Source organism: Myotis yumanensis, unplaced genomic scaffold (assembly GCF_028538775.1).
Source record: "Myotis yumanensis isolate MYYU_CA2020_CCGP unplaced genomic scaffold, mMyoYum1.0.hap1 SCAF_8, whole genome shotgun sequence".
NCBI classification, from domain to species: domain Eukaryota; kingdom Metazoa; phylum Chordata; class Mammalia; order Chiroptera; family Vespertilionidae; genus Myotis; species Myotis yumanensis.
In genome coordinates, this window is record NW_027223759.1 from 45,356,761 (window position 1) to 45,383,155 (window position 26,395).

Here is a 26,395-nt window from a genome sequence, read left to right on the forward strand (position 1 = left end):
TGGGTTCCTGTGACTCCTGGCTTAGAAATTAGGCTTTGCAAACTATAAAAAGTATTCATTTTTTAGTTTATGGCCAAATAGTAGGTCAGAGGGAGAAATTGCCTCCTCACCCTGCAGAGGTAATGAAGGTCACATTGCCTCCATCCCTCCCCAGCATGAGAGCCTTTTTTAAGCTCTTCCATCAAAGATATAATTTATGATGAATAAATCCTGTCTAGATTTTATCTGCATTTTTTGGAGTTTTGGGTAGTTGTATCTTTCATGATATAGATTCAGAGCCCAGCACAGACTGTTAAATGTCTTAACTATAACAATGGCCTTAAAAAAAAAAAAAAAGACTAGGAAAGTTGATACAGTTTTAAAATTTAAAGTTACTACTGTTTTTTCTGTATGTGTGTGAAAAAAAAAAAGCAAGTTTTAAAAATGCTCCTTATAGTGTAGTATTGATGTTTGGATTACCCAGAACTAGCAGGAGTTCCATAGTTGAGGGTCTTGAAAATCCTGTTTAAATAACTATTGTTTTTGATCTGCAATAATTATATTTGTTGTTTCTGACCTTATAGGTAGATGAACCATGAAGTCCAACTTCCAGATGTTGCTTTCTTCCTTAAAACCTAAATTACATAGACCTCCCTGAGGGCATGAAAGGCACTGAGTGTTTCAGTAGATACTTTCCTTGTATTTATGGACTGGTTGTTAATCATTTTAATAAGGAAGACTCCTTTGGATATTCTTTGAGAAAAGTGCAGTGTCCATAAACATGTTTGTTTTGTTTTGTTTTTTAACTTTTTGTGTTGTGATTTCCTAGGCAGCTGGAGGAAGTATCTCACATCAAGTTAGCTTCTCCTACTTCAATGCATTTAACTCATTGCTGAATAACATGGAGCTTGTTCGTAAGATATATAGCATTCTAGCTGGCACAAGGAAAGATGTGGAAGTCACAAAGGGTAAGACTTCAAATGTATATATTGATTTGAATCTCAGCATTTTCACTTTTTTTTATTTAGGGCATGAGGTTGATCTTAGTTACCATTCTGAAGTCAGATCCAGAAAGTATGTTGCCATGTGTATATGCTTCAGTTGGGCCATAATGGTCTCCAAAAATCCAGGTGGATTTAATGGGATGCTGAGGTCAGAAATGGAAAAGTGGCTTTGACAGTTTTGAAAAGAACCTTGGCCCAATCTGTCAAACAGGTCAGTGGCACTGTGGCAGCAGCTTGTTTGTACTAGGAAGGAGTTGCCACGGAGAGAAGGGCAAGCCCACGCCTTTTGCTGAGTGGTAGTAGGATGTTTTAGGTGACTGGAGAACAGCCAGTTCTTTTATTTTGTAACTCTGAAAACCAAGGTGAATAAACAAGATAAAAAGATTTTAAATAGATTGTTTTATCTTTGAAGCTAATTTATCTTTGTTTGTTTTTGCTGTTTCATAATCATAACATTTTCTTTTGCTAGCTTTCAGAATTTTGTAGTTATACTAGAGGCCCGGTGCACGAGATTCGTGCACTTGGGGGGTTCCTTAGCCTGGCCTGTGCCCTCTTGCAGTCCAGGACCCCTCAGGGGATGTCCCTCCCTAGAGGGAGCGGGCCTAAGCCGTCAGTCGGACATCCTTAGTGTTGCCGCAGAGGTGGGAGAGGCTCCTGAGAGGCTCCTGCCAGTGCTGCCGCGCTCACCAGCCATGAGCCCGGCTTCTGGCTGAGCGGCACTAGCCCTGTGGGAGTGCACTGACCACCTGGGGGCAGCTCCTGCGTTGAGCATCTGCCCCCTGGTGGTCAGTGCGCGTCATAGCGATCGGTTGTTCTGCCATTTGGTAGATTTGCATATTAGCCTTTTATTATATAGGATAGTTGAATTTGGGAATTTAAATTCAGTTTTAGATTTTAAAAATAATACTAAAATGCCTTTAGTTACAGATTATAATTGGTTAAGGTAGAAGTTTGTTGCATTTTAAGAATCTTTTGGTTTGAAAATATTTTTTTTTCTTCTAGAGGAGTTTTCCCAGAATGCAATACGCTATGGACAAGTCACCCCACTAGAAATTGATATCCTATACCAACTTGCAGACTTATATAATGCTACAGGGTAACTATTCTCATAATTCTTCATGATATTTATTAATAGGACAGTTCTTTTAACATGTGAAGCAGTGGTGTGCTTTCAGTTTATTTAAACAATAGTTTATTCAGTATATAAATTTCAAGAAAGAGAGACAGATATTAGAAATGGAATGAGGGAGAGACAGAGGAAGACAAGCTAAAGGTAAGGGCAGATGGAGGGAGGGGAAGGGAGAGAGAACAAGAGAGGAAGAGAAGGGAGAGGAGAGGAAGAAAAAGGGAGAGCAGAGATGGGAAAAAGTGAGGTAAGAGAAGGGAGTAAGGGGTTGTTGAAGGGCATGACAGAGAAATAGGGGAAGGAAGAAGAATGAGAGAGAAGGGGATAGAAGTGAGAAGATGTAAGAGAGGGTTGGAAAAAATTGGTTTAATCTTGACTCTCTGTAGGTGTTAGGAATTTTGAGAGATTTGCGTAAATTTGCCTGAATTAATAAATTGAGATACATGTTCAGGAATCTTATAATATTTTGGATTCATTGTGAATGGCCATTTTGATAAACAGTATGTACTATTTTGTGTTGGAGAGTATTATTTTCTTAAATATGCCTGTGACATTATTATCATATTTACCATCACGGACAAGCTCAGACGTTTATGTCTCTATTTTATAGACTAAACATCCCCAAAATACATGGAGAATATTTAATTTGCAGTCTTATGCAAATCTAAAAGAAAAACTCTTATCTATGGGTACCCAGCAGGACCTGTGGGAGAGGGGACTTATATCTATTAAGTGATCATATTTTTTTTTTTAGTTGCCTCTAGTAGTTAAGTGTAGGAACATCTGAAAAATGGCCTTTAATCCTAGAATTGAGGACTAATAGAAGTTGAGTGTACATGGCTAATTCATTGCCTTCATGCTACATAATGAATTGCTGAGCTAGAGGTGATACTAAATATACCAACCAGTCTTTGGTGATTGATGTAAAATATCAGACCATGTCTCATTCATTTCGAATTCGAATTTTTAGCAAAGGTTTTAAGTCTCCTACGTGATAAAAAAAAAATGCTTTTAAAAAGTGCTTCTCAAAACTGTATGTGAAGTGACTTTCTAGCATACTTATTTTTAAGTAAATTTTTTTGGAATCAATAGTGTATTCACATGGTTCAAAATTCAAAGAGTTTAAAAGAGCATTCCAAAAAAGACTCCCTTCTACCCTTTGCCTTTCCTTAAAGGCAACCATCAGTTTTGTGTTTGTCTTTCTCAAGATACCTATGTATTAAGTATGTATACTAAGAGAATACATGTAGTATGTATGAACTGTCAACATCTATACTTTGCTTCTGCCAGAAATTATTTCTTTACTTTTAATATCTACATTGAAGTCTTATTAAATTTGTATACTCCATATTGTTTATCTGCAATCTTTTGCTTTATGTTGTGCCAAGCAAGTTCTTTTTTTCTCACCATGATCTATGTGAATAGAGAAATACTATTTAAAAAAATATATTTTTTTATTGATTTCAGAGAGGAAGGAAGAGGGAGAGATAGACACATCAGTGATGAGAGAGAATCATTGGCCACCTCCTGCATGCCTCACATTGGGATTGAGCCCACAACCTGGGCATATGCCCTGACCAGTAATCAAACTGTGATCTCCTAGTTCATAGGTTGACGCTCAACCACTGAGCCATGCTGGCTGGGCAAGAAATACTGTTTTTAAGTCATAGTTCTCGCCTCCCCCCCCCCTTTTTTTGAAGAAAGATTATCTTAGTTTGAGGAGTTTGTTGGTGTCTAACAGTTCTTTTTCATATTTTTGCCTGAAGGCGCTTGACTTTGGCAGATATTGAGAGAATAGCCCCGTTGGCTGAGGGGGCCTTACCTTACAACCTGGCAGAACTTCAAAGACAGGTAGGTGTCTCATAAATAGAATCTCCTTTAAAAATGCTGGAGTTGTATGTATATGACAGCCTAGAGCTTCTGAATGGTGAAATTTAAAAACAACTTGCCAGAAAGAGATTTTACTTAGTTCAAAGATTACCTTTATAGAACTGTGACCCCCTCCTATTTTTATGGAGTAACTAGATTTATGTTTGTGGCTTGTCTTTTCGCTTATTAACGTAAGGAAAATAAGAGTGCAGACATATATGGGCATGCCTTTCTTCTCCATAGAATTAGCAGTCTGAATTTGTCTAGTCATATTTAAAGATTAGTGTTAAGTTCACTTTGTATCATTAAACTGATATTTATAGGGTTTTCAAAATACAGAAATTCCTCTAATAAATCTTTCACTGATATTATACCTTACAGATTACAACAGTAGCACAGGAAAATTAACTAATGAACTAGAGAGAAAACCTTGATTGTTAAATTTTTGATAAAATATTAGTTATTTAAAATATTAAGATAAAAGACAAACATGCAAATTGACCATACTTTTGCTATGCCTTAAGCCACGCCCACCAGCCAATCAGAGCGGCGTTATGCAAATTAACCCAACTAAGATGACGGTTAATTTGCATATACTGGCTGGGAGTGAAGACTGAAGACAATGTGGAATCGAAGCGCTACAGAAGGGAGCAAAGTAGAGGTGGCGGAGACAGGAACGGAGCCAAGGCTGCGGAGGCGGGAGGTGGGAGGGGAAACCCAGCCACAGCGGCTGGGAGCAGGAGGGGAAACCCAGCCGCAGTGGCTGGGAGCGGGAGCGAAGCCCGCCTCAGCAGGTTTTGCTCCCTTCTCTGCTTTGCTCCAGCCACAGGAAGCCCTATTCTTGCAGGAATCTTCCTGCAACGGGTCTCTAGTATAAAATAAATATCAAAAATATAAGTCTTTGTTTTACTATGGTTGCAAATATCAAAAAATTTCTATATGTGACATGGCACCAGAGTTAAGTTAGGGTTTTTCAAAATGCTGACATGCCGAGCTCAAAAGGTTCGCCATCACTGATATAGCATGAAGGTAATGGATATTTGTATTTATCAAAAGACCCAATAAATGAAAGTTCTATAGTAGGATTGTTAACAAAGTTAAAAAAAATATTAAGGATGATTAAATTAATAGCTCTGAGTCCTATAAAGTTAATATAGCCCTATTTCTGATTTCAAAAATACTATCTTAAAAGGAAAATAAACCCCATGATATTACCTGGAAGAATGAAATGGAACTTTTTTTAATAAATCTTGTTTTAAGCAGAAACTCCCACTTCTGTAGCAGTTGGAGGAAGCCTCAGTTGTAGTGATGGTCACATGGCTTTGTGTGGGGAGTGAGGTTAGGAGGGCTATTGCTTGTCCTCCTGGTATTTACCTGCTCTCACAGACATGAGACCTGTGTCCCTGATACCTTAGGAGATTGTAATGACCTATGAGGCTAGAAGACATAGGGACGTCATGGGGAGAGGGGCAAAGAAGACAGAAGACAATGAAGGAGGGAATAAAGAAGTTGAATGGGCATGCCACAAAAAGAGCCCGAGTCCACCTTTCTTTAGTGCTGCCACTCTGGTGAAATAGCCCGACGAGCTAGTGAAAGATCAAGGCTTATAAGTGTGGTCTGCTGGGGAGTTTTGGTAAAATCTTACTTCTACTTGAGCTCCATGAAATGATGATTCTGCCTCTGAAATGAATTAGAATGTCCAGATCTACTTTACATAATAAACAAGAACTTTTATATTCTGCGCCGTAAATTGAAAATATTACTTTTATTTCTACATTTTATGTTAATACTTTGTTTGCTCGGTGTGTAATAGAGCTTCCTTCAGATTAAAATATATCTGTAACCCATTGCAATTTAGCTTTTTTAGTAGCAAAAACCCCTTATCTGCTGCTGTCAAAGTTTATTTCCATTATAAGTTCTCAGATCCTTTAACAAATAGATTAATTTATTTCAATTCACTGATTTATAATGAAATTTAACAAAATTATTAAAAAGTTGATACATTGAAATATTTAAATTAAAGAGCTCTTATTGAATTTAATTTTATATTTTATAGTGTACATTTATAAAAATTTTCCTTGAAGTTTGAAAAATTGCATTTCAAAAGGAGCTATTTTTCAGTGTTACATGTCTGTTAATGTAGCTTTCCCTGGGGGTGTCCTCTATTTATAATAATGGAATATTTCATTTAGCTTATTAAAGACAGTGTAATGAATTTTAAAATCCCAACTCATTCCTCCTTTCTCAGCCTTTCTGCTGCTCTTACTTTTCATTTTACCTAACTCTCTTGCCTCTAGCAATTTTCCTACCAAGTCGTATCTGAAAGCTGTTTTTGTAATCTCTGGCACCCTAATTTTATCTTCATAATTTCTTAGTCTTTAGGAAGGTGATATAATTCTGCTATTGGTGTAATTTTTCTTGTAGACAGATTGGAAGGTGATTTGCCTGCCTTCAGTGGGCAGCGCTGATGCCTTTATGCTGGTGTGATGGCCTCAAAGATCTTGTTAGATGCTAGCAAATGGGTAGTGATAAAAATCGCCACCTTCTCTTTCCCTGGGTTTCTGATTGACAGCCAGAGTGGTGTTGGAGTGCCTGCTGTGCCTTTTCTCTAACCAGTAGGATGGCACAGGGATCTGGAATCTCCTGAGAACAGGCAGAGCTCCTGGGTATTCTTGCATTGTCCCCAAAGGAAGAGCCTCAGAGTCTGTCTGTTCTCCCTCTCCCACATCAGCTAGGTTGGGTAGTCTTATTGCTGAGGGTTAGAAATAGAGAAATAAAAAATGAAGATTTCAAATGTATTTTTCCCTGTGAATTATTGTTAAAACACCTCTTAAAAATAAAACTCAATAGAAGTAATAAATAATTTTTAGAATTTTATAGACAAATTTATGAAGATTTAAGAGGGATTAAAATTAATGTCCTATTTACATACATTGTGAAATCTGGACTTATTATTCTTGGGATCTGCTACATGTTTCTGTGGACCTCATTTTCTCCTTCAAATATTTTCAAGATTCTGTCAAACTCCTGCATTCTGCAAAAATAGTGTGAATCAATCGATTTTAATTTTATTTTCTAAATTCTAAATGACAGTATCCTCCGAATACATGAATTATTTACATTTCATATATAGAATGTTGCCCTATAGATATCTACTTGAAACTTAGATATAAAATAGGAGGAAAGGGCCTGGCCAGTGTGGTTCAGTGGTTGAGCATCAACCTATGAACCGTAGGTCACAGTTCGATTCCCTGCCGGAGTTGCAGGCTCGATCCCCAGAAGGAAGAAGCATGCAGGAGGCAGCCGAACAATGATTCTCTCTCTTCATTGATATTTCTGTCTTTCTCTACTTCTCCTTTCCTCTCTGAAATCAATAAAAATAAAATAGGAGGGATGGCAAATTCTGTTGTTATCTCAACCTATGAAAGTGGTTATTAAAACACAAGTGCATGACATAGAATCTGTGAATTCAGAAACAGAAGGAAAGTTAAGAGGCAGAGGTTAAGAACTGGGGCACTGCCGAAACTGGTTTGGCTCAGTGGATAGAGCGTCGGCCTGCGGACTGAAGGGTCCCAGGTTCGATTCCGGTCAAGGGCATGTACCTGGGTTGCGGGCACATCCCCAGTGGGAAATGTGCAGGAAGCAGCTGATCGATGTTTCTCTCTCATCGATGTTTCTAACTATCTCTCTCTCTCCCTTCCTCTCTGTAAAAAATCAATAAAATATATTTTAAAAAAAAAAGAACTGGGGCACTGATTATGTGACATTCTTTCTCAGCTTCCTCATTAAATAAAGAGAGTAGTATTCATCTGATAAGGTCATTGTGAGAATTATATGAGATAATGTACTTACATTAGGCCTGGCACCTACTAAGCAAGCAATAAATGTTAATTGCCATTATTGCTGTGGTTGTTACTGTTGTTGACTATAAGAAGCCTATCTGAGCACACTCCAAGTTGGGCTCAAGTGTGTGTGTGTGTGTGTGTGTGACATAATTCCTTCATCCACCTTCATTTACTTTCTTTTCCTAGGTGGAAGGGGATAGGAAGTGAGGAAGAATTGTATCTTTACATTTTCTTCTTTATTGCCTAGATTGTTTTACTTAAAAATTTTTTGTGTGTGTTGGCTGAAATTTTATGTTACAATTAAAAAAATTTTAATTGATGGGGGAAAAAGACGTCAGCTTTTTCTTCCTTTTCTCCTATCCATTAATAGTGTGCCATGTGGAAGAGGCAGTTCTCTTTATTGGACTGGCACACTACATGAAGCGGCTTGGTTTGGGCAGGTTGCTTGACTTGTTAACTGACATGATCTTGTCTTATCCAATTCTCATTTATAGGATGAGAATACATATAACAACAAAAGCAAAAGAACCCTCTCTTCTCCAAATGAGATCTCTAGTCACTTTTAATCATATGCATATACTTAGGGAGCAAATTAAAAATCATTTAAGATGCTCTCTTTTTTTAAAAGATGTCCCACTTTTATTTTGCTTTGAAAAACCATCTTGTTAAATATCACCTTCAAGGTCATAATCATAACCTTAAGGGAAAGAGCATCTTTTCCTTTGGCCCATTTGCTCACGGTAGGCAATCTTCTTAGTGCTGAGTATTTTCTTTCAGCCTAAATGCTAAAAATTCCGTACACAGTCATTAATAGGGATGACAGCTATAGTAGCATTCTACTTATGAATATTCATGATGTGAAATCCATAGCATTAATTACATTAATTTACATACCTGAATAAAAGTGAACCGTAAGTTATAGTGATAGCTGAGCCCAAAAAAGAAAGCTTAGTAACCATATAGTGCTTTTTTTTTTTTTTAAGTGCTATTTAATAAGGGCGGAGGCAACATTTTTTTCAAAAGGCATTTGGGCATTCATAGTTAGAGATGTTTTTAGCTAAGAATTAAAGCATAGTATAATCCTTCAGTTTTCATAGGATTTTGTAGGGCTTATAAACATTCTTTAAAGGAAGAGAGTATAAAGAAAACATATGTGCTTGAACACAGGACAAACCTTTTATATGAAAAAGGGAATTAGTGGTTACTTGTCTCTTATTTGCGATTATAGCCCTTTTATTCTATGAGTTTTAATTCAACATATTCTGTTGAGAGGAGACATGATTGAAAATAATTCATACTATGTGAGAATGAGGTTTATTTTCACCCAGTTTTGTTATTGAGAAATTCTAACTTTGGGAAAAAGTTTTATGTGCATGTTTTTAGAAGTTAAAAACATATGCTGTGTGTTTAATAAGTAGCATAACAACCACATTGATTTTAAAATATTATAAAATTTAAGTCAAAATGTTATTACTTAAATTTCTTCAAGCAATGTGATAGCAAACATCATCTTTACCTTGAAGATACAGACTGCATTTGTTTTCAACTATTTTGTCTTTGAAACAGAGTATTAGAAATAACTGGTTAGCCTGGCCCATGTGGCTCAGTGGTTGAGTGTCGACCTATGAACCAGGAGGTCACAGTTCAATTCCCAGTCAGGGCACATGCCTTAGTTGTGAGCTCCATCCCCAATAGGGGGTGTGCAGGAGGCAGCTTATCAGTGATTCTCTTTCATCATTGATATTTTTATCTCTTTCTCCCTTTCCCTTCTCTCTGAAGTCAATAAAAATATATTTTTAAAAAACAACAAGAAATAACAGGTTAGCCTCACTGTGTTTAGTCAACATATAAAAAAATGAACTGAAGCGTATTCAGAGATTGTACAGATGAAAACAAATCAGAGTAGACTAGTTTACCCTTTTCCTTCTAGATTTTAGGCATGGATTCCCTCTCCATTAAATTATTCTAATAAGAGTATCTAAACTTTTTTTATTATGCTGTTTTAAAAACCTCATTTCAAGTTAATATTTTTCATTTTCTTTATAATAAAGCAAGTATTTTATTCTTTCATTTCAGACTGTTCAATACCTGCTATTTCATAATGAAAACATTAAAGAACAAGACTGATACACTAATATAGGCAACTTATTTCAGATTCTTTATGCTGTAGGATATCAATGAAATAGCATTCTGAATCACAACAGGATTTCCTCCTTTGCTTTATTATCATCGTAGATTTTACGTTAGAACTGTAAATGTGGCTAGGACAGTGGTTCTCAACCTGGCTACATAGCAGAATAATTTGAAACCTTTTAAAAATATATAAACCCCAGGCCCCAGGGATTTATTTTTTTTTAAAGCCCCTTAGGTATTTTCTTTATGCAGTTGGGGAATACAGAGATCTAGGAGAGCAAATGCTCAATAGCTGAGGTCAGAAATACTACACTTAGCTAGCGGTAGCCTCAGTGGTTGAGCTGCAAAGCCAGAAATAAGACTCTGACTCTAGAAATAGTAGTTATTAAAGGTTTTCACTTTATCCCAAAAGAGAAGTCCTTGACATTGCTTTGCATAAAATCCTAACAATCCTAATTATGTGATTTCTCCAGCCCTAACAGATGAGAGGTGGCAAAATCAAACTAGGAGGCTGTTGGTAGAAGAGGTAATAGCTGTCAGGCATGGGAGGATAGCACAGACAGCTGTGTCAGATCTTAATGCAGTAAGTGATGGACATATGAATATGATAACCTCCAGTCATTAGAGATGGTAGATTATGATCAATAGTCTCTGGTCTATGAATCAAGATAGTTTTTGTACATTTTAGAAAGGTTTAAAATTTTAACTTGGTTAATGTAAAGAAGGGGGGAAAATGTTATACTTGAAATATTTATTCACTTCAGTAAAATGATAGTGTATTTCCCAATAGCAGCAGATAAATGAGGCATTAATAGGTTTGTAAAAAAATGGGGGAAAGCAACGGTGTCTCTTTGGCCGGATATGGTTTTTCAATGCCAATAATACAGGTATTCATTTTAAAATCTTAAAATAGCTATTGTAGCTTTTTTGGTTTGCTGTATGTTTTTCCATTTTTTTTTACATGTTTTCCTTTACCCCACAGCAATCTCATGGTTTAGGCAGGTCTGTCTGGCTCCAGATTGCCGAGTCTGCTTACAGATTCACTCTGGGCTCAGTTGCTGGAGGTGAGTGATGTGTCTGTGTGCTGTTTCAAGCTTGTGATCATGTAATATTATCTCACTAGACCGGGACAGATCAGCAAAAGTGCAGTTCATTGTTCCCGTGGGTCACGGCTGCAGGGCTTTCTGAAGCATTTTTTATTTTTTTACCTCTGATCAGAGGACTTGTCATAGCATGGCCATAGCCCCTCTGGCTCCAGTCTGTCTTTAGGACAAAACCTCTGTCATAATGTGAAAGTCTTGGCTGCAGTACTGCACTCACTTTAATTATACTGGTTAAAGCCAGTACAAAGCAATGGAGAATAAGACTATGTTTATGGTGTTGGGGGTGAGGGCAGGTAGGAAATCAAGATTTGGGGGTACAAATCCCAGAACCTTATGAAATAAAACAACCTCTCAAAGTGATTCACTTTTGTTTCTCTACTTGTATTCTTTTCCTCTTCCCTTTTACTAGTTGAAGAATATCTGGACTTGTAGCTTATTTACTAAAATGAACCTCTCCTCCCTGTTCCTGGGCAAAATTCAAGACTTTTTTTGTGTTGTTTCTTTTTTCTTTCTGCTTAAATCTCTGCATAGAAATAGTGTAGAATCTAAAATTGCTTTGATGATAAGAACATATCAGGTGTGATTAAAATACTTACGATTTTTCAAAACAAGCCTGAATTGATGAAACTATTATTTTTTCTTTTCAGTCTCAGTTTTAGAAGTTGCAAAGCATGTTTCGGTTTTCAACAATTGAAAAATATAATGCTCTAGTTCATGTTATACATTTTTTAGTCTGTGAGAAATCTAAAGCCTGGTTTTTTGTTGTTTTTTTAACAAATTTTGTATGTAGGGGTAGGATTATATTGAGATTTGGTTTCAGTATTATGATTGTAACTAAGTTTAATATACCAAAATGCTTTAGCAAACTAAAATTTTAAGTTATAGTCACTTACATGTACATATATAGTCATTTTAAGGAATAACTGGTATATTTAAGCATTTAATGGGAAATATCAAGAAATACGTTGTTTTTAAAAAATGTTACATATAATAGTTTAATGTTATAGAAAATTGAGTGTTGATTGTCTAATGTTGGTGATGACTTGAAAATCCACTGTAGTTGTTCTCTGAAGCAACTGTATGTATGGATCCAGTGGTTGCCAGCCTGTGTGGTTCAGCTGTGTATGGGAGGAAGAATAACGAAGTCTCTTGTGAGAAAGATACTGTTTTATTTTCTAGTCCTTTGAGATGAAATTTGTTGTCCTTATAGATTCCCCACTTAATTGTGCTCTCTTTTAAGCCTCAAAATTGTTTTATTTGTAGCTGTAGGAGCCACTGCAGTATATCCTATAGATCTGGTGAAGACCCGCATGCAAAACCAGCGTGGCACTGGCTCTGTGGTGGGAGAGCTGATGTACAAAAACAGCTTCGACTGTTTTAAGAAAGTCTTGCGTTATGAGGGCTTCTTTGGACTCTACCGGGGTAAGCAAATCTCAGCTGCAGAAGTTGGTGATTTTTATCTCACCAGAAGCAGGTTTTAACTCACTTGTTATGAAAACCAATGTGTAGCCTGCCCAGTCAGACTAGAGCTGTTTTTCTCTTTTTGAATCCCCATTGCTCATTTCTCCTTTTACAGTTTTGTTGGTAACTAGCAATAGTAGTCTGCAAACAAGGTCTTCATTTCTTCTTCCTGCTATTTCTATTTCTCGGAATCCAAATCCTGTGTTTGTCCTATCATGGGTCTGTGGTCACTGTGCTTTACAAACTAAGGCACATGTCTGCAGGTGGAATACAGTGGTGACGGCTAAGAAATAGAGAGCTTTTTTTCTCAAAGAGTGAGAGAGGAGAAATACGCCTCTTCTCTGAAGTAGAAGCCAGGCTGCCACCTGGAGGTAAGTTTACCATCTATCCACTTGTTTCAACTGAAAGAAATATCAAATGTTTTGTCTCCTCCACGGAGACCATTCATAAGTCTTTTTCACTGAGTCATCTGAAGTTTAACAAAGAAGAAAAGAAAACCTTTTGGCTCCAAGTCTCATTTCTGTTCCTTTCCTCCCCATAGTTCAGAAGCACTGAGTGAAAGCAGAGAGATTTTCTTTTGCAGGAAACGTTACTATCACCTCGAGGCCGAGCACGGCGCTGTTGGCCTAGAGGCAGCAGCCCCATGCAGAATTCTCTTCACCCCGTCGGCTTTGTAAGAACTTGTTCTCTTTGGAGAGGGAACGACTTTCATGTACATGTTTTCACATTAGAATTTAAGGTTTCCTTTGGGAAGGAGATTAATTTTTTAATCCCTTTGGGCGCCACTTGGAATTCTTTGAAAATACACTCTACATGCCTAAATCCAGGGCATTTATGTAATTTACTGTACTTGTTTGTTTGCACACACAGTCTCATTAATCCCTAGCTCATTCTGAGCTCTGTTGAACTGTTTGGCTTAGAACCTCTTCCTTGGAAAGAAAGGCCAGGCCAAACAAAGCGTTATGTTCATGGACAGGAGAAAAACACCTCTGATTAGCATCATGTACAGACTTTCAGTGAAAAATCTAACTCTGATACACTTACTATGTGTGAAAGAGAGGGTCATGAAGATGTTCCTTTTTGGCATTATAAGAGAGTGTTCTGAATAAGAGAGTGTTCTGAAAACTAGGCTCAAATACCCTGCTCCTGAGAAGGAGTGCAATTAATTTTGCTCAAATATTCAAACCTCTAGCCTCTCTAAATTCTCGATGTATAGCAAGTATTCTGTGGAAGACTTGTGCATTGTCTGGAATCCAGATCTGTGCATACGAATGCTTGTTTTAAACGGTATTAAACCCTGCACCCCTACATATTATTTAACAGAGAATCTGAGGATTGAATGGTATTTAAGTTGTTTTCTTTCTTTGACATTTTCAATCTTTTTTTGTTGAATAATGACCTTTCTTCTTCCTTGGTATACTTAAAAAGAGAATGTCCTGTATTTAAAGCAGCGGTTCTCAACCTGTGGGTCGCGACCCCTTTGGCGGTCGAACGACCCTTTCACAGGGGTCGCCTAAGACCATCCTGCATATCAGATATTTACATTATGATTCATAACAGTAGCAACATTGCAGTTATGGAGTAGCAACGAAAATAATTTTATGGTTGGGTCACAACATGAGGAACTGTATTTAAAGGGCCAGAAGGTTGAGAACCACTGATTTAAAGGAACCTAGATATATACTAACAGTTTAGCCTTCTCAATGGATGGATGCTTACCGAAGATTTCATTTGTGAGAGATGTCATGTTAATTAAATGAGTCAGATATAGCAAGTTGTGTGTGGGGGAGGAGGAGGGGGAGTTGTTAGTTTTATTCAGGATGCGAGCTGATAAAATCAGTCCTTTAAATGAGAGAGTCTTGTATTAGGGAGAAGATTGTAGGAATCCTGTATGTGAACACTATGATTATTGAGATTGTCATATATTGCTTAGAACTGGTCCATTATTCTGTCAGATGATTGACAAAATTGTTGACAGATAAGCCTACATTTCATTGCAGGCAACAATGATAAAATGACATAAATCAGTACTTTATTAAAATTCCATGAGCCTTATTGAGGCTAGTTGTAAAACAAATACACATGCTGACATAGTTGTATGGGAGTCAGACTAAGAGAAATAGGGCCTGGTAATCATGAGGGTTAGAAAGTTAAGACTGCCATCTGCTGATTTATTCTTTTAAATCAGTCTGCAATCCATTAAAGGTGTGTGCAGATTTGTGTTTGTCATTGATAATTCAGTTTGACTGACAGTAGCCATATGTATGATTACTTGCTGGCTCTCAACTCATAGAAAATCACTCAGCAGTGTCCTCAAAGTAGGCTTAAGATCAGCAGTGAGCATGCAAACACATACATAACTACCCCTTGGCTGGGTGATTTAAAGGATATAAAATGTTTATTGTTAGCATCTTTAAAAATGTTTGCAAAAAATGTATGCTATCAATTTGGGTAATCTGTGTGCTTTGGAAAGCTGAGCCCTATGAATATCTACAGATGTTGAATTGTTGATGTATTTTTTTCTTTTCCAGTTTGCAGCCAGCCTGGGAAATTTAACTTTCTAAGAATAATAATTTCCTTTGTTTTAAAAGGATTCTTTTGAAATGTCTTAAGTTTGACATATATTAGTAAATAAGAATACAGTAGGCATGTGTTTTTGTTTGTAGAAGATACCGATTAAATGATACATAAAACTGTTTTTCTGTGCAGTTTTGGCTTCCCTTTAAATAAATGAGTACTGAATTCTAGGTTTCTCTAAAGAGAAAATTATGGGAGTTGGTGTTCTATAATGACCAAGCCACTGTATGCTATCCCATAGATAGCATCATTTGTGGCAAAATCTGGGTCTACTTAACAGCTTTGCAGAGCTTTTCCAAGCATACAACATTGGCTTCTCTAAAATGTCTGTGTTTGTATGCTGTTGGTTGTAAAGGGAGGGGATTTTGTTACGTTGTTGTTGGCAATGTTCCAGCATAGAGAAGATCCAGAGGCTCCATTCCTTCCTCATACGCTTTTTGGGAGGTGTTAGATAACTAGGCTTTAAAGGAAGCATGCTTAAGAGAAGGATTTACAGCTTCAAGAAAGCATAACATTATATTTGACATAAATAATTATTACATATGTACACAGAGTTTTTAGGATAATCCATTTTCCCCATTTTATTAAAAACCCTGAAATGTTCTATGGGTAAGTAACATGGAGGAAACCATTTCTTTTTGGGCTTGTTTATTCATGTCTAGTACATCTATATTACTAACAATTCTCTCCATTTACTCAGGCCTGATACCACAACTTATAGGGGTTGCTCCAGAAAAGGCCATTAAACTGACTGTAAGTTTTTTTCCATTAAATTTATATTGTCTGTTTAGATTATCATTAAGCCAAAATGAAAACTGATACTGCTGAGACTGACACACTATCAAGGCATTTGTAAAATTTTAAATTTATATGTAGACATTTGATAATTTTTCATCTTATGAGACAAATATTTTGTTGATTTGTAAAACCAATAACATATTAGTAGAGGAAATTATGGTTAACGGATATTAACTCTGATTAACCGATGTTCTCTTTCTAATTAGGTTAATGATTTTGTTCGGGACAAATTCACCAAAAGAGATGGTTCCATTCCACTTTTTGCAGAAATCCTTGCTGGAGGTTGTGTACGTATTAATACTAGACATTTTTCATGGCAAATATGTTCCTTTAACTTTCTTGCACATTAGATAGAATATCTGAGTGACATTGCCTCTAACTTAAGGGATTCTAAGCAGATTTTCTCAGTGATCATATGGGATGACTTTTAAATTTCATTGCATAGTCTAACTCAGTGATGGCGAACCTATTACATGCATGTCAGAGGTGACACTCGAACTCATTTTTTGGTTGATTTTTCTTTGTTAAATGGCGTAAATGTAAAATAAATATCAAAAATATAAGTCTTTGTTTTACTATGGTTGCAAATATCAAAAAATTTCTATATGTGACACGGCACCAGAGTTAAGTTAGGGTTTTTCAAAATGCAGACACGCCGAGCTCAAAAGGTTCGCCATCACTGGTCTAACTGGTTTTGAGTGCAGAAAACAGGTAGTGTTTTATCAGCTCAGTTTCTTAAAAGCTCCTGAAACATTACCTTCCACACTTTTCTAAGTTCTAAGTCTTATTCTTCTTAAATATCACAGTAAATAGTAGTAATGGAGAGAGTTACCATACATTTATATTGACTGTTACTGTAAGTATGAGATGATGGATTAATTGGGCCTTTATATTTAGGTGAAGGACTGAAGAAGCCACTGTAGTATACTTATAATTGTTCTTTAGGGACCAGGGGATACAGCAAACAACCATAACTATGTTGAGGCTGTGGACAGTTCTGAATGCAGCAGTTCAGATTATATTTACTTAGAGAGAGCACAAAGGCTTCTATCTAAAGTGGGAGTGTGACATTGGATTTAGACCAATTCTCAAATCTAAGTATGCAGCTAAACTAATTTTATTTGTGGTGTTCATTTCATATTTGGCAATACATTATGCGATTTGTTTAAGACATACTTAGTCCATTTTGTCCCTGAAAACCTTAATAACTTTTAGTTGAATTAGCTGAAAATCTTAGCTAAACCCTCCTCATTTGCATGTGGAACCTGAGGTGATGAGGTCACTGACCTTTGTAGTTTTTAATTCAGAGAAGATGCCCTGAGGGTCAGAGAGAGGCTGCTCTGGATTCCCCTTGATGAGATTTATCAGCCTGGCTCATATGTGGGTCCTCACCTTTCTGTAACCAAAGTTCTTATGGAAGAGGTGGCTTAGTGTGTGTGCACACACACCTGCATGCATGCCCATGTTGAACATCTTTTCATGCATATGGCATTTATCTATCTGCATTTGTCTATTTTCTTTGGAGAAATGTATGTAGAATTTTTTTCCACATTTTTTTTTGTTAATCCTCATCTGAGGATTTTTTTTCCCCCATTGATTTTTAGCGAGAGTAGAAGGAAAGGGAAGAGACAGAGAGAGAAACATTTATGTGAGAGAGACATATCGATTGATTGCCTCCTGCTTGTGCCCCAATCTGGACCGAAGGTCGAGCTTGCAACTGAGGTACATGCCCTTGATCAGAATTAAACCCAAGACCCTTCAGTCCTCGGGCCAATGTTCTAACCACTTAGCCAAACCAGATAGGGCTCTTTGTCCATTTTTAGTTGGGTTGTCTTTTATTATTGAGTTATAAGATTTCTTTATATATTGAGTCTCAGATCAGATTTTTTTTGCAAATATTTTTGTACTTTCTTGACTGTGTCCTTTGAAGAATTGGACTTTGATTTTTTTAAAGTACAATTTATATTTTCTTTTGTTATTTGAGCTTTTGATGTTATATTTAAGAAATCATTGCCTAATCTAAGGTCATGACGATTTATACCTCTGTTTTCTTCTAAGAGTTATAGTTTTAGCTCTCACATTTAGGTCTTTGATCTTATATACCACTAGAGACCTGGTACACGAATTCATGCACAGGTGGGGTCCCTAGGTCTAGCTGGTGATCAGGGCTGATCAGGGCCGGGCCAATTTGGGCCTGCCGGCCAGGGGAGAAGAACAGGGGGAGGGACCATGGGCCAATCAGGGCCTGCTGGCCAGGGGGGAGGGACAGGGTGCAGCAGGTTGGCTGCAGACCCCAAGGAGGGAGCCAGCCCTCAGCCACCTTGGGAAAGGGGTTGCATCCGCCACCACCCACCCCCGGTTCCCCGTCCCAGTGGAGTCGGGAGAGAAGGCAACGGTCGCTGGACTGGGCACAGAAGGAACAGACGCCGCCGCCAGCCGGCCACGGGAGGTTGGCTGTGGGAGCACACTGACCACCAGTTGAGCATCTGCCCTCTGGTAGTCAGTGTGCGTCATAGCGACTGGTTGACCGGTCATTCAGTCGTGACGGTCATTTAGGCTTTTGTATATATAGATTTTTTTAACCTTAATTTTTTAGGGTCTTTTGCCTTGACCAGAGATATTACCAAATGACAGTTTAATTATTGACAACATTTTGGTATATTTCCTTCTAATGTTTCTATATACATGCATGCTTGTGTGCATGTGTATGTGTGTATGTACACGCATGCTCACACACAAACATTCCTTTTTAAGCCAGATGGAAGTTTTGTTCACTCTTTCTGATTGCAAATGAAAGCTACTCTCCATTTCTGAGGTCAGCAGGGAGTCACAATGGAACTTCTCACTCTAGAAATACAATATAACCTTTGGGAACAGGAGTATAAACAGAGTGCGCATTTTTAAATTGTGAACATTAAACTCTTGTTTTATGTCTATATCAGAACCTTCCCAAGAGACTGTCAAACACAGAGGGAAGGTAGGAGAGGGTGGGGATAAGGGGGAGAGATCAAAGAACTTGTATGCATTCATATAAGCATAACCAATGGACACAGACACTGGGGGGTGAAGGCATGAGTGGGGGGTGGGGTGGCAAAGAGGGGATAAGGACACATATATAATACCTTAATCAATAAAGAAAATAAAAACAAACAAACAAAAACTTCCCAAGGAAAACTTACTAGTTCAGAATTTATCATAATTTAGATGTGCTAACAAAAGGTTTTTTTTGTAGTCTATAAATTGCACTTTAGGTTTAGTAATTGCTTGACCTTTCTTTAGGTGGGGATGGGTAAGAGTGTGTGTGTGTGTGTGTGTGTGTGTGTGTGCAGGTGTGCATGTGCAGTTACTGAGTAAATACCTGTTATGGATGTTGTTTGTTCAGTATGTATGTACTAACAAGTTTCAAATAATTTTTTTCTCATTGGTAAGCCATTCTTACCAGGCTGTTTTTATTTTTCTATTAGAAGTCTCTCTCTATATGTATAAAGACATACATATTCACACATATTACATGTCCATATCACACAAATATAATTGAGTTTTTATTATATCTGTTGTGGGCAAGAATAATATTTTAATGTCAAGTTAGAATTTTTTAAGTTCTTTAAAATGCACTATTGTCACTGATATGAAATAGGTAGATGGAGAACAGCGGCTCAGAAAGGCTAATTCTCTCACCCCATCACACAGTTAATATATGCTACAGGTTTCATGTGAGTCCAAATATTTTTATTTTAAGACCAACTCTTTTTATTCTATAATGCTCTCTTGGGGAATTAAATCAGGGCCTTGTCCATGTATCAAAATAAACCTAGATGAACCTATTCAACTTTGTACCAGCTTTTTTTTCTTCCCTTTTTATTATATGGGTATCCTATATAATAAAAGGCTAATATGCAAATTGTCCCCTCAACCGGGAGTTCAAATGGGAGTTCGACCAGGGGGTGGGGCCCGCCTGCCAACTGCCTGTGGCCCCTCCCCCCGGCCAGCCTGGCCCAATCAGCCCCAATCGGGGCAGGCCAGCGAGAACCCACTCATGCACGAATTCGTTCACTGGGCCTCTAGTATATATAATAAAAATTTAACATACCTGAATATATATACATATATATTAATTTAGGTACAATTAATGTACCAAAATGAACAGATCTTAGATGTCAGTCTTCTCAATGAGTTTTAACAATTGTATACACCCATGGAATCACCACCCAAGACAAGATAAAGAACATTTTACACCAGAAGATTCATTCATGCCTTTTCCCAGTCAATCACTCCTCCCCTCCCCCAGGTACCACTGTTCGGATTTCTGCCACCAGTTCTGTTTCTTCTCAGATTTCATATACATGGAATCGTACAAAATGTGTTCTTTCATTGTTGACCGAATTTTGCTTAACAGTATTTTCAAGTCATATGCTTTCATTTTGCATGGATGAATATCTAAGAGTGTAATAAAGTAGATGTATTTTCAATTTGAAAGAAACTGCCAGTTGGTTTTTTGAAGTGGGTGGACCATTTTATAGTCTCATCAGTAGTGTAGAGTATTCAGTTATTCCATATCCTCACCGAAGTTACCAATGTTTCATGTTCTTAGTTGTTGTTTTTTTTTTTAATTTTAGTCATTCTAATTGGTGGGAAATGATATCTTATTGTGGTGTTAATTTGCATTTCCCTAAAGCCTAAAGATATTAAGCATCCTTTCATGTGCTTATTGGCTATTCATATATCTTTTTTTGTGAAGTATCTGTTCAGGTCTTCTGCCTATTTTTCATTGTTATTCTTATTTTTTTTTTTTTTGTATGCACACTTTTCCTTTATTCTTCTTTTTCTTAGCTATTTATTTTGAAATACTTATAGATTCACAAAAAGTTGCCAACTAAAATAGTACAGAGCTCCTGTGTACCCTTTATTCACCCGAACGACAACATCTTACATAATTATAGTATATTATCAAAACCAAGAGATTGCCCATTTTAACTTTTTTTTTTTTAATTTTTTTTTTAAATCTTTATTGTTCAGATTATTACATTTGTTCCTCTTTTTTCCCCCCATAACTCCCCTCCTTCCAGCTCCCACCCCACCCTCCACCCTCACTCCCCACCCACTGAGTTCATCCATAGGTGCATGATTTTTGTCCAGTCACTTCCCGCATCTCCCACACCCCTTTTCCCCCAAGAATAGTCAGTCCATTCCCTTTCTATGTCCCTGATTCATTATAGTCACCAGTTCATTCTGTACATCAGGTTATTTATTCACTTGATTCTTAGATTCATTTGTTGATAGATGCATATTTGTTGTTCATAATTTGTATCTTTACCTTTTTCTTCTTCTTCCTCTTCTTAAAGGATACCTTTCAGCATTTCATATAATACTGGTTTGGCGGTGATGAACTCCTTTAGCTTTTCCTTATCTGTGAAGCTCTTTATCTGACCTTCAGTTCTGAATGATAGCTTTGCTGGATAAAGTAATCTTGGTTGTAGGTTCTTGGTATTCATCACTTTGAATATTTCTTGCCATTCCCTTCTGGCCTGCAAAGTTTCTGTTGAGAAATCAGCTGACAGTCGTATGGGTATTCCCTTGTAGGTAATTGAGCCTCTTTCTCTTGCTGCTTTTAAGATTTTCTCTTTGTCTTTTGCTCTTGGCATTTTAATGATGATGTGTCTTGGTGTGGTCCTCTTTGGATTCCTTTTGTTTGGGGTTCTCTTCGCTTCTTGGACCTGTAAGTCCATTTCTTTCTCCAGGTGGGGGAAGTTTTCTGCCATTATTTCTTGAAATAGGTTTTCAATATCTTGCTGTCTCTCATCTTCTGGCACTCCAATGACTCTGATATTAGTCCGCTTAAAGCTGTCCCAGAGGCTCCTTACACTATCTTCACACTTTCGGATTCTTTTTTCATTTTGCTTTTCCAATTGGGTGTTTTTTGTCGAATCTTTGGTTTGATTCTTGTGCTCCTCTGGTCTGCTATTGGGTATAATATTCTTTATTTCAGTCCGTGTATGCTTACTTTCTAATTTCTTTATCGTAGCATCGAGGGTCTCATTAGTTTTCGTGAGGCTCTGCACAAATTTATGGCAAGCCCTCAAAATTGCGATTCTTAGCTCCATATCCTCCATTTCTGTCATGTTTTTTTGTCTCCGCATCTTTTATGCTTTCTTGGTGCACCCCTTTGTGGTCTCTGTGCGCAGTCTTGTTCTAGCCAAGCCTTAATTGTTGTAGTTAACACTAGAGGGATTTGACCACCAGGCCGACTGGCGGTGGAAATCAGCTGTGAGAAAACTTCAGTCCTCAGGGGAGGCGCTAGTCCAGCCCTTGCCTGAGGCGATCGGCAAATGGCTGTGCGCAGGGTTTGGGCGGGGCGGGCTCAACAGGGCGGCGGGGAGGGAGCAGCTATGGCCACTCTCAGTCCGTCCCCAGGGGCTCTGCCTCTCTGTCCCAGCAATCGCTGCAAACCTCGGAGGGGCCGTAGCCAGACAGTCCCGCTTCTCCCGTCCGAGTCCGGGTCCCCAGAGACTCGCCCGGATCTGTAGCCCAGAGTCTGAGACTCGCTCCTGATTGAAAACGACAATCTCGCCCTCAGCCGCCAGCCCGCTCTGCGCGCGCACCCTCACCACCGCACCGCCGTACCTTTAAATTTTCCACACTGCGCCTCCGCTGAGCGTCGGAATGCTGTTGTTTTTGCTTCTAGTTGAAGAGACTCTCCTCAGCCAGCCTTCCCGTGGTTCTGGTTGATGTCCGCTCCGACTTTTAGTTGTATTTTTGAAGTGGTTGTCCACGGCGGCAGTCTCCGGTGTTTACCTATGCCGCCATCTTCGATTCTCCGTTATTCTTATTTTTTATTGTTGATTTGTAGTTCTTTAATACATCATAGAGACAGTACTTTGTAAATATAGATGCTATCAATATTCTCCCCAGGCTATGACCTGACTCTTAATTACCTTAATGGTGTCTGTAGAGTTTAGATACATCTGTTCACTTAAGTGGGAAAAAATGTAATAGCTTTTCAGGTCAACAGAGCAGAAAGTTTGAAAGTCTAAATGGACTGACCTATATATTTTTTTCTAAATATCTCTCTGGTATCTGTTTTAATGTTTAATTCTAACTAGAACACTTACCTGACTGGTCCCATTACCTCTTTAGAGAATGTATACTTCTGAATGGATAGAAGTCACAAAACTCCAAATGTATTTATTGCTCAGCAAAGGGCTAGTGTAAATCCATCACACTGCAGGTGTTTCCTTAGCCTGTGTGAACTTAGCTTCCTGAAGAACTTACCCCTTCCCCTAGTGCCTTGCTTTTAATTTGCATAGTGCTCTCAAATTAGCGCACAACAGCTCTGTTAGGGAGAAGGGCAGTTGTTAGGACCTCTGTTGTCATATTAAGAAACCAAGAAGTCGCCAAAACCGGTTTGGCTCAGTGGATAGAGCGTCGGCCTGCGGACTGAAGGGTCCCGGGTTCGATTCCGGTCAAGGGCATGTACCTGGGTTGCGGGCACATCCCCAGTAGGAGATGTGCAGGAGGCAGCTGGTCGATGTTTCTCTCTCATCGATGTTTCTAACTCTCTATCTCTCTCCCTTCCTCTCTGTAAAAAATCAATAAAAAATATATTTTAAAAAAAAAAGAAAGAAAGAAACCAAGAAGTGGAAAGGTTATGACCTATCCAAGGTTACCAAATTAATGGCAATATAGGTCAACAGTCTTGCAAACCTGGACTCTTTCCACTCTATATTGCTTCTTCCTTTCATTCCACCCAACACACAACCCCATGTTGGGTGCAGCAAGAAGTCCACTTGGAGCTTTTACTAACCCTGGGAGCCAAGATTTACAGCTGGCCAGCCTGCTATGCTGCGTGCTCCTCAGCAAGCTGAGCTATCACATCTCTAAAGAGTTGTTTGGAAATAGTTTCTCCAGCTCCCATCCCAGGAATCCATGTGGTCCCAGCTATATGCTTGAATACTTATCTGAACACACATAGGTATGCACACAAGTTGAAAGTCCATTTATGTCAAATGTCTTGTGATAGGTACATAGGAATTTTAATGCTTCCTTTACCCTAGTTAGAGGAGTACGTGTAGTTTTATCTACTCATATCCTAATACCCTGGCATGTATCATCACTCGGCAATGAGCAAATTGCAGTTTATTCCCTTTAAACTATCATTATCCCAAACTACTTTAGAACCATAGCATTTCCCACTGCTTTATTAAAGTCTGAGAATGTTTATGGTTGATGGTGTGTGATACAGTCACTGTTGGTTCCTATTCCTCTTTGGCAGTCCTAGTGACAGCTGATTCTATGACTTTTATTCATTTTCTGGTTATTTTAATTTTACTTTATTGTTGAATCTGGTTATTTTAAGTGCACATATTTTGTACATCTGTTCAAGGAGCTGGGGTGGCTTTAAATTGAAGTTAAAATTTTTATCCGTCTCTGTAAGGGAAGGCTTTGTAATGAATTGTTCAGACATTTTGTGGTTGGAGGGAAATAGTTGCAGACTATAGGAGACAACAGATCAAAGAAGGAAGTGAACAGGGGGCTTGGCACCGGCAGGGCCAGGTCGCCAGCCTCTTTGTGGACTCTGCCCTGGGGTGGGATTGTGAGGGCAGGAAGGTGAACAGGCCTAATCCTGTGTGCAGCCCCGTGGCCTCAGGCACATCAGACGTGTGGTGACATCTCAATATTGCATTCTTTCCCTCCTTTTGTTGTCAGCTTTAGTTGGTTTATTTCCTCATTTAAAAAAAAAGTGACACTAGAGTAAATGGAATTTTTTCCATTTTTCCATTTCTGTTGTATATTGGTAACCTTCATTCAAAATGAATTTGTTCCCTATATTGTGTCATTTGTATTTCAGTTTTAAACAAACAAATGACACCTTAATACTGAAAAATAAAAACATCTAAGTCAGTTTTAATATTAAGGCTTGCCTCTCCTCAAAAATATAAGCAACAATTTGAAGAGGGAAATTTAGCAGTTAGAGAATGAAAAGCTAATTTGGTGATTTGGTGAGTGAAAAAAACTCACCAAAGGTACTGTGCAGATTGGTATGTTATCTATATAGGCATCAGTACCAGAAGCGGCAAGATGTCAAATTAAACAGTGTTCATTTAAGACATGTGGCTGTGTTTTCAGGATGCTTTAATATGAAATTTTGTATATCTTGGTGTCTATTTCAAATCACTAGCTATATTTGACTAGATTTTGTTGATCATATATACAGAGGTAGATAAGCTTTCTAAAAAAAATTTATTGGGACCCTCGTTCACTGCTGGTGGGAATGTAAATTGGTACAGCCACTATGGAAAACAGTATGGAGGTTCCTCAAAAAATTAAGAATTCCTCTTCCGGGTGTATACCTGAAAAATTTAAAAACATTTATTTGCAAAGGTATATGCACCCCTCTGTTCATTACAGCATTACTCATGGTTGCCAAGATACAGATAAGTTTTTTTAAAAAATATTTTTTATTGATTTTTCACAGAGAGGAAGGGAGAGAGACAGAGTCAGAAACATCGACAAGAGAGAAACATTGATCAGCTGCCTGCTGCACATCTCCCACTGGGGATGTGCCGCAACCCAGGTACATGCCCTTCACTGGAATCGAACCTGGGACCCTTCAGTCCGCAGGCCGATGCTCTATCCACTGAGCCAAACCAGTTTCGGCCAGATAAGTTTTTTTAAAGCTTTGGATCCACAGATAACTGGCATTAACTGTTTGTTTGTTTTTTAAAGCATTCAAAGTACATAAATTACCAAATTTACCACAGGGAAGAATGTATGAGAGAGGACCTAGTCTCTAAAAGAAGCCACTGATTCTAAAACCAGTTCTGTTTCTTATTTTCTGGGAGGTTTTTTAATTTGGTTTGGTTTGGGGGTAGTTAATACATTAATTTAATTCAGAATTTAAAAGGTACAGTGGTGCTTTGGAAATTCTTTCTCCCAGCTACTATTTCTCTTTTCAGGAGGCAACCAATGTTTTCATCTCTAAGCCATTCTGATTTTAACAAATTTCGGTAAATTTTGACATATTTGTGATCAATGCATACCTAATATTTTATGTTCTGTTTATGTCATTGGCACAATTATATTGCCCAATTTCTTTATTTGATTAAGAGCATTTAATTGTTTCTACTTAACTCTTATTGGGTGTTTACATTTTTTTTCTGTTTAATTTTGTTGCTTTCAAAATAGCAAACATTAGCATCTTTATAAAATTACTGGTACTTCTTTTCATTGAAAAGCTACCATATTTTTATTTCACAATTTCACACTTCTGAAATTTTGTATATTCAGTGTTGATATTTGCTGTAAGCAGTGTGGTGTTGTTTTTTTTTCTGTGAAAAGCTGTTATTAAATGAATGCTATCATTTATAATCAATAGAGTCTGAAATAGAGGAGAAATGATAATTTTCTTGTATTTGTTTCTCAGAGAGGAAACACTAAGTTAAGGATGTGATAACATTATTATAATCCTAGTTCTGTTACTAGATTTCTTAGCAGAGTGATTGA

General features: G+C 37.8%; 1 protein-coding gene across 5 annotated transcripts in view; it reads left to right on the plus strand.

Annotated features, from left to right (window-relative positions):
• SLC25A12 (solute carrier family 25 member 12) overlaps window positions 1–26,395 on the plus strand; it is a 167,860-nt gene that overhangs the window by 130,260 nt on the left and 11,205 nt on the right. For all 5 annotated transcript variants that reach the window (XM_070422756.1, XM_070422758.1, XM_070422757.1 and 2 more), the window contains 7 exons: window positions 809–947; window positions 1,986–2,079; window positions 3,876–3,960; window positions 10,939–11,020; window positions 12,323–12,481; window positions 15,798–15,850; window positions 16,102–16,182. In XM_070422756.1, coding sequence (XP_070278857.1) covers window positions 809–947; window positions 1,986–2,079; window positions 3,876–3,960; window positions 10,939–11,020; window positions 12,323–12,481; window positions 15,798–15,850; window positions 16,102–16,182 — 693 coding nt within the window. The remainder of the gene's footprint in view (window positions 1–808; window positions 948–1,985; window positions 2,080–3,875; window positions 3,961–10,938; window positions 11,021–12,322; window positions 12,482–15,797; window positions 15,851–16,101; window positions 16,183–26,395) is intronic.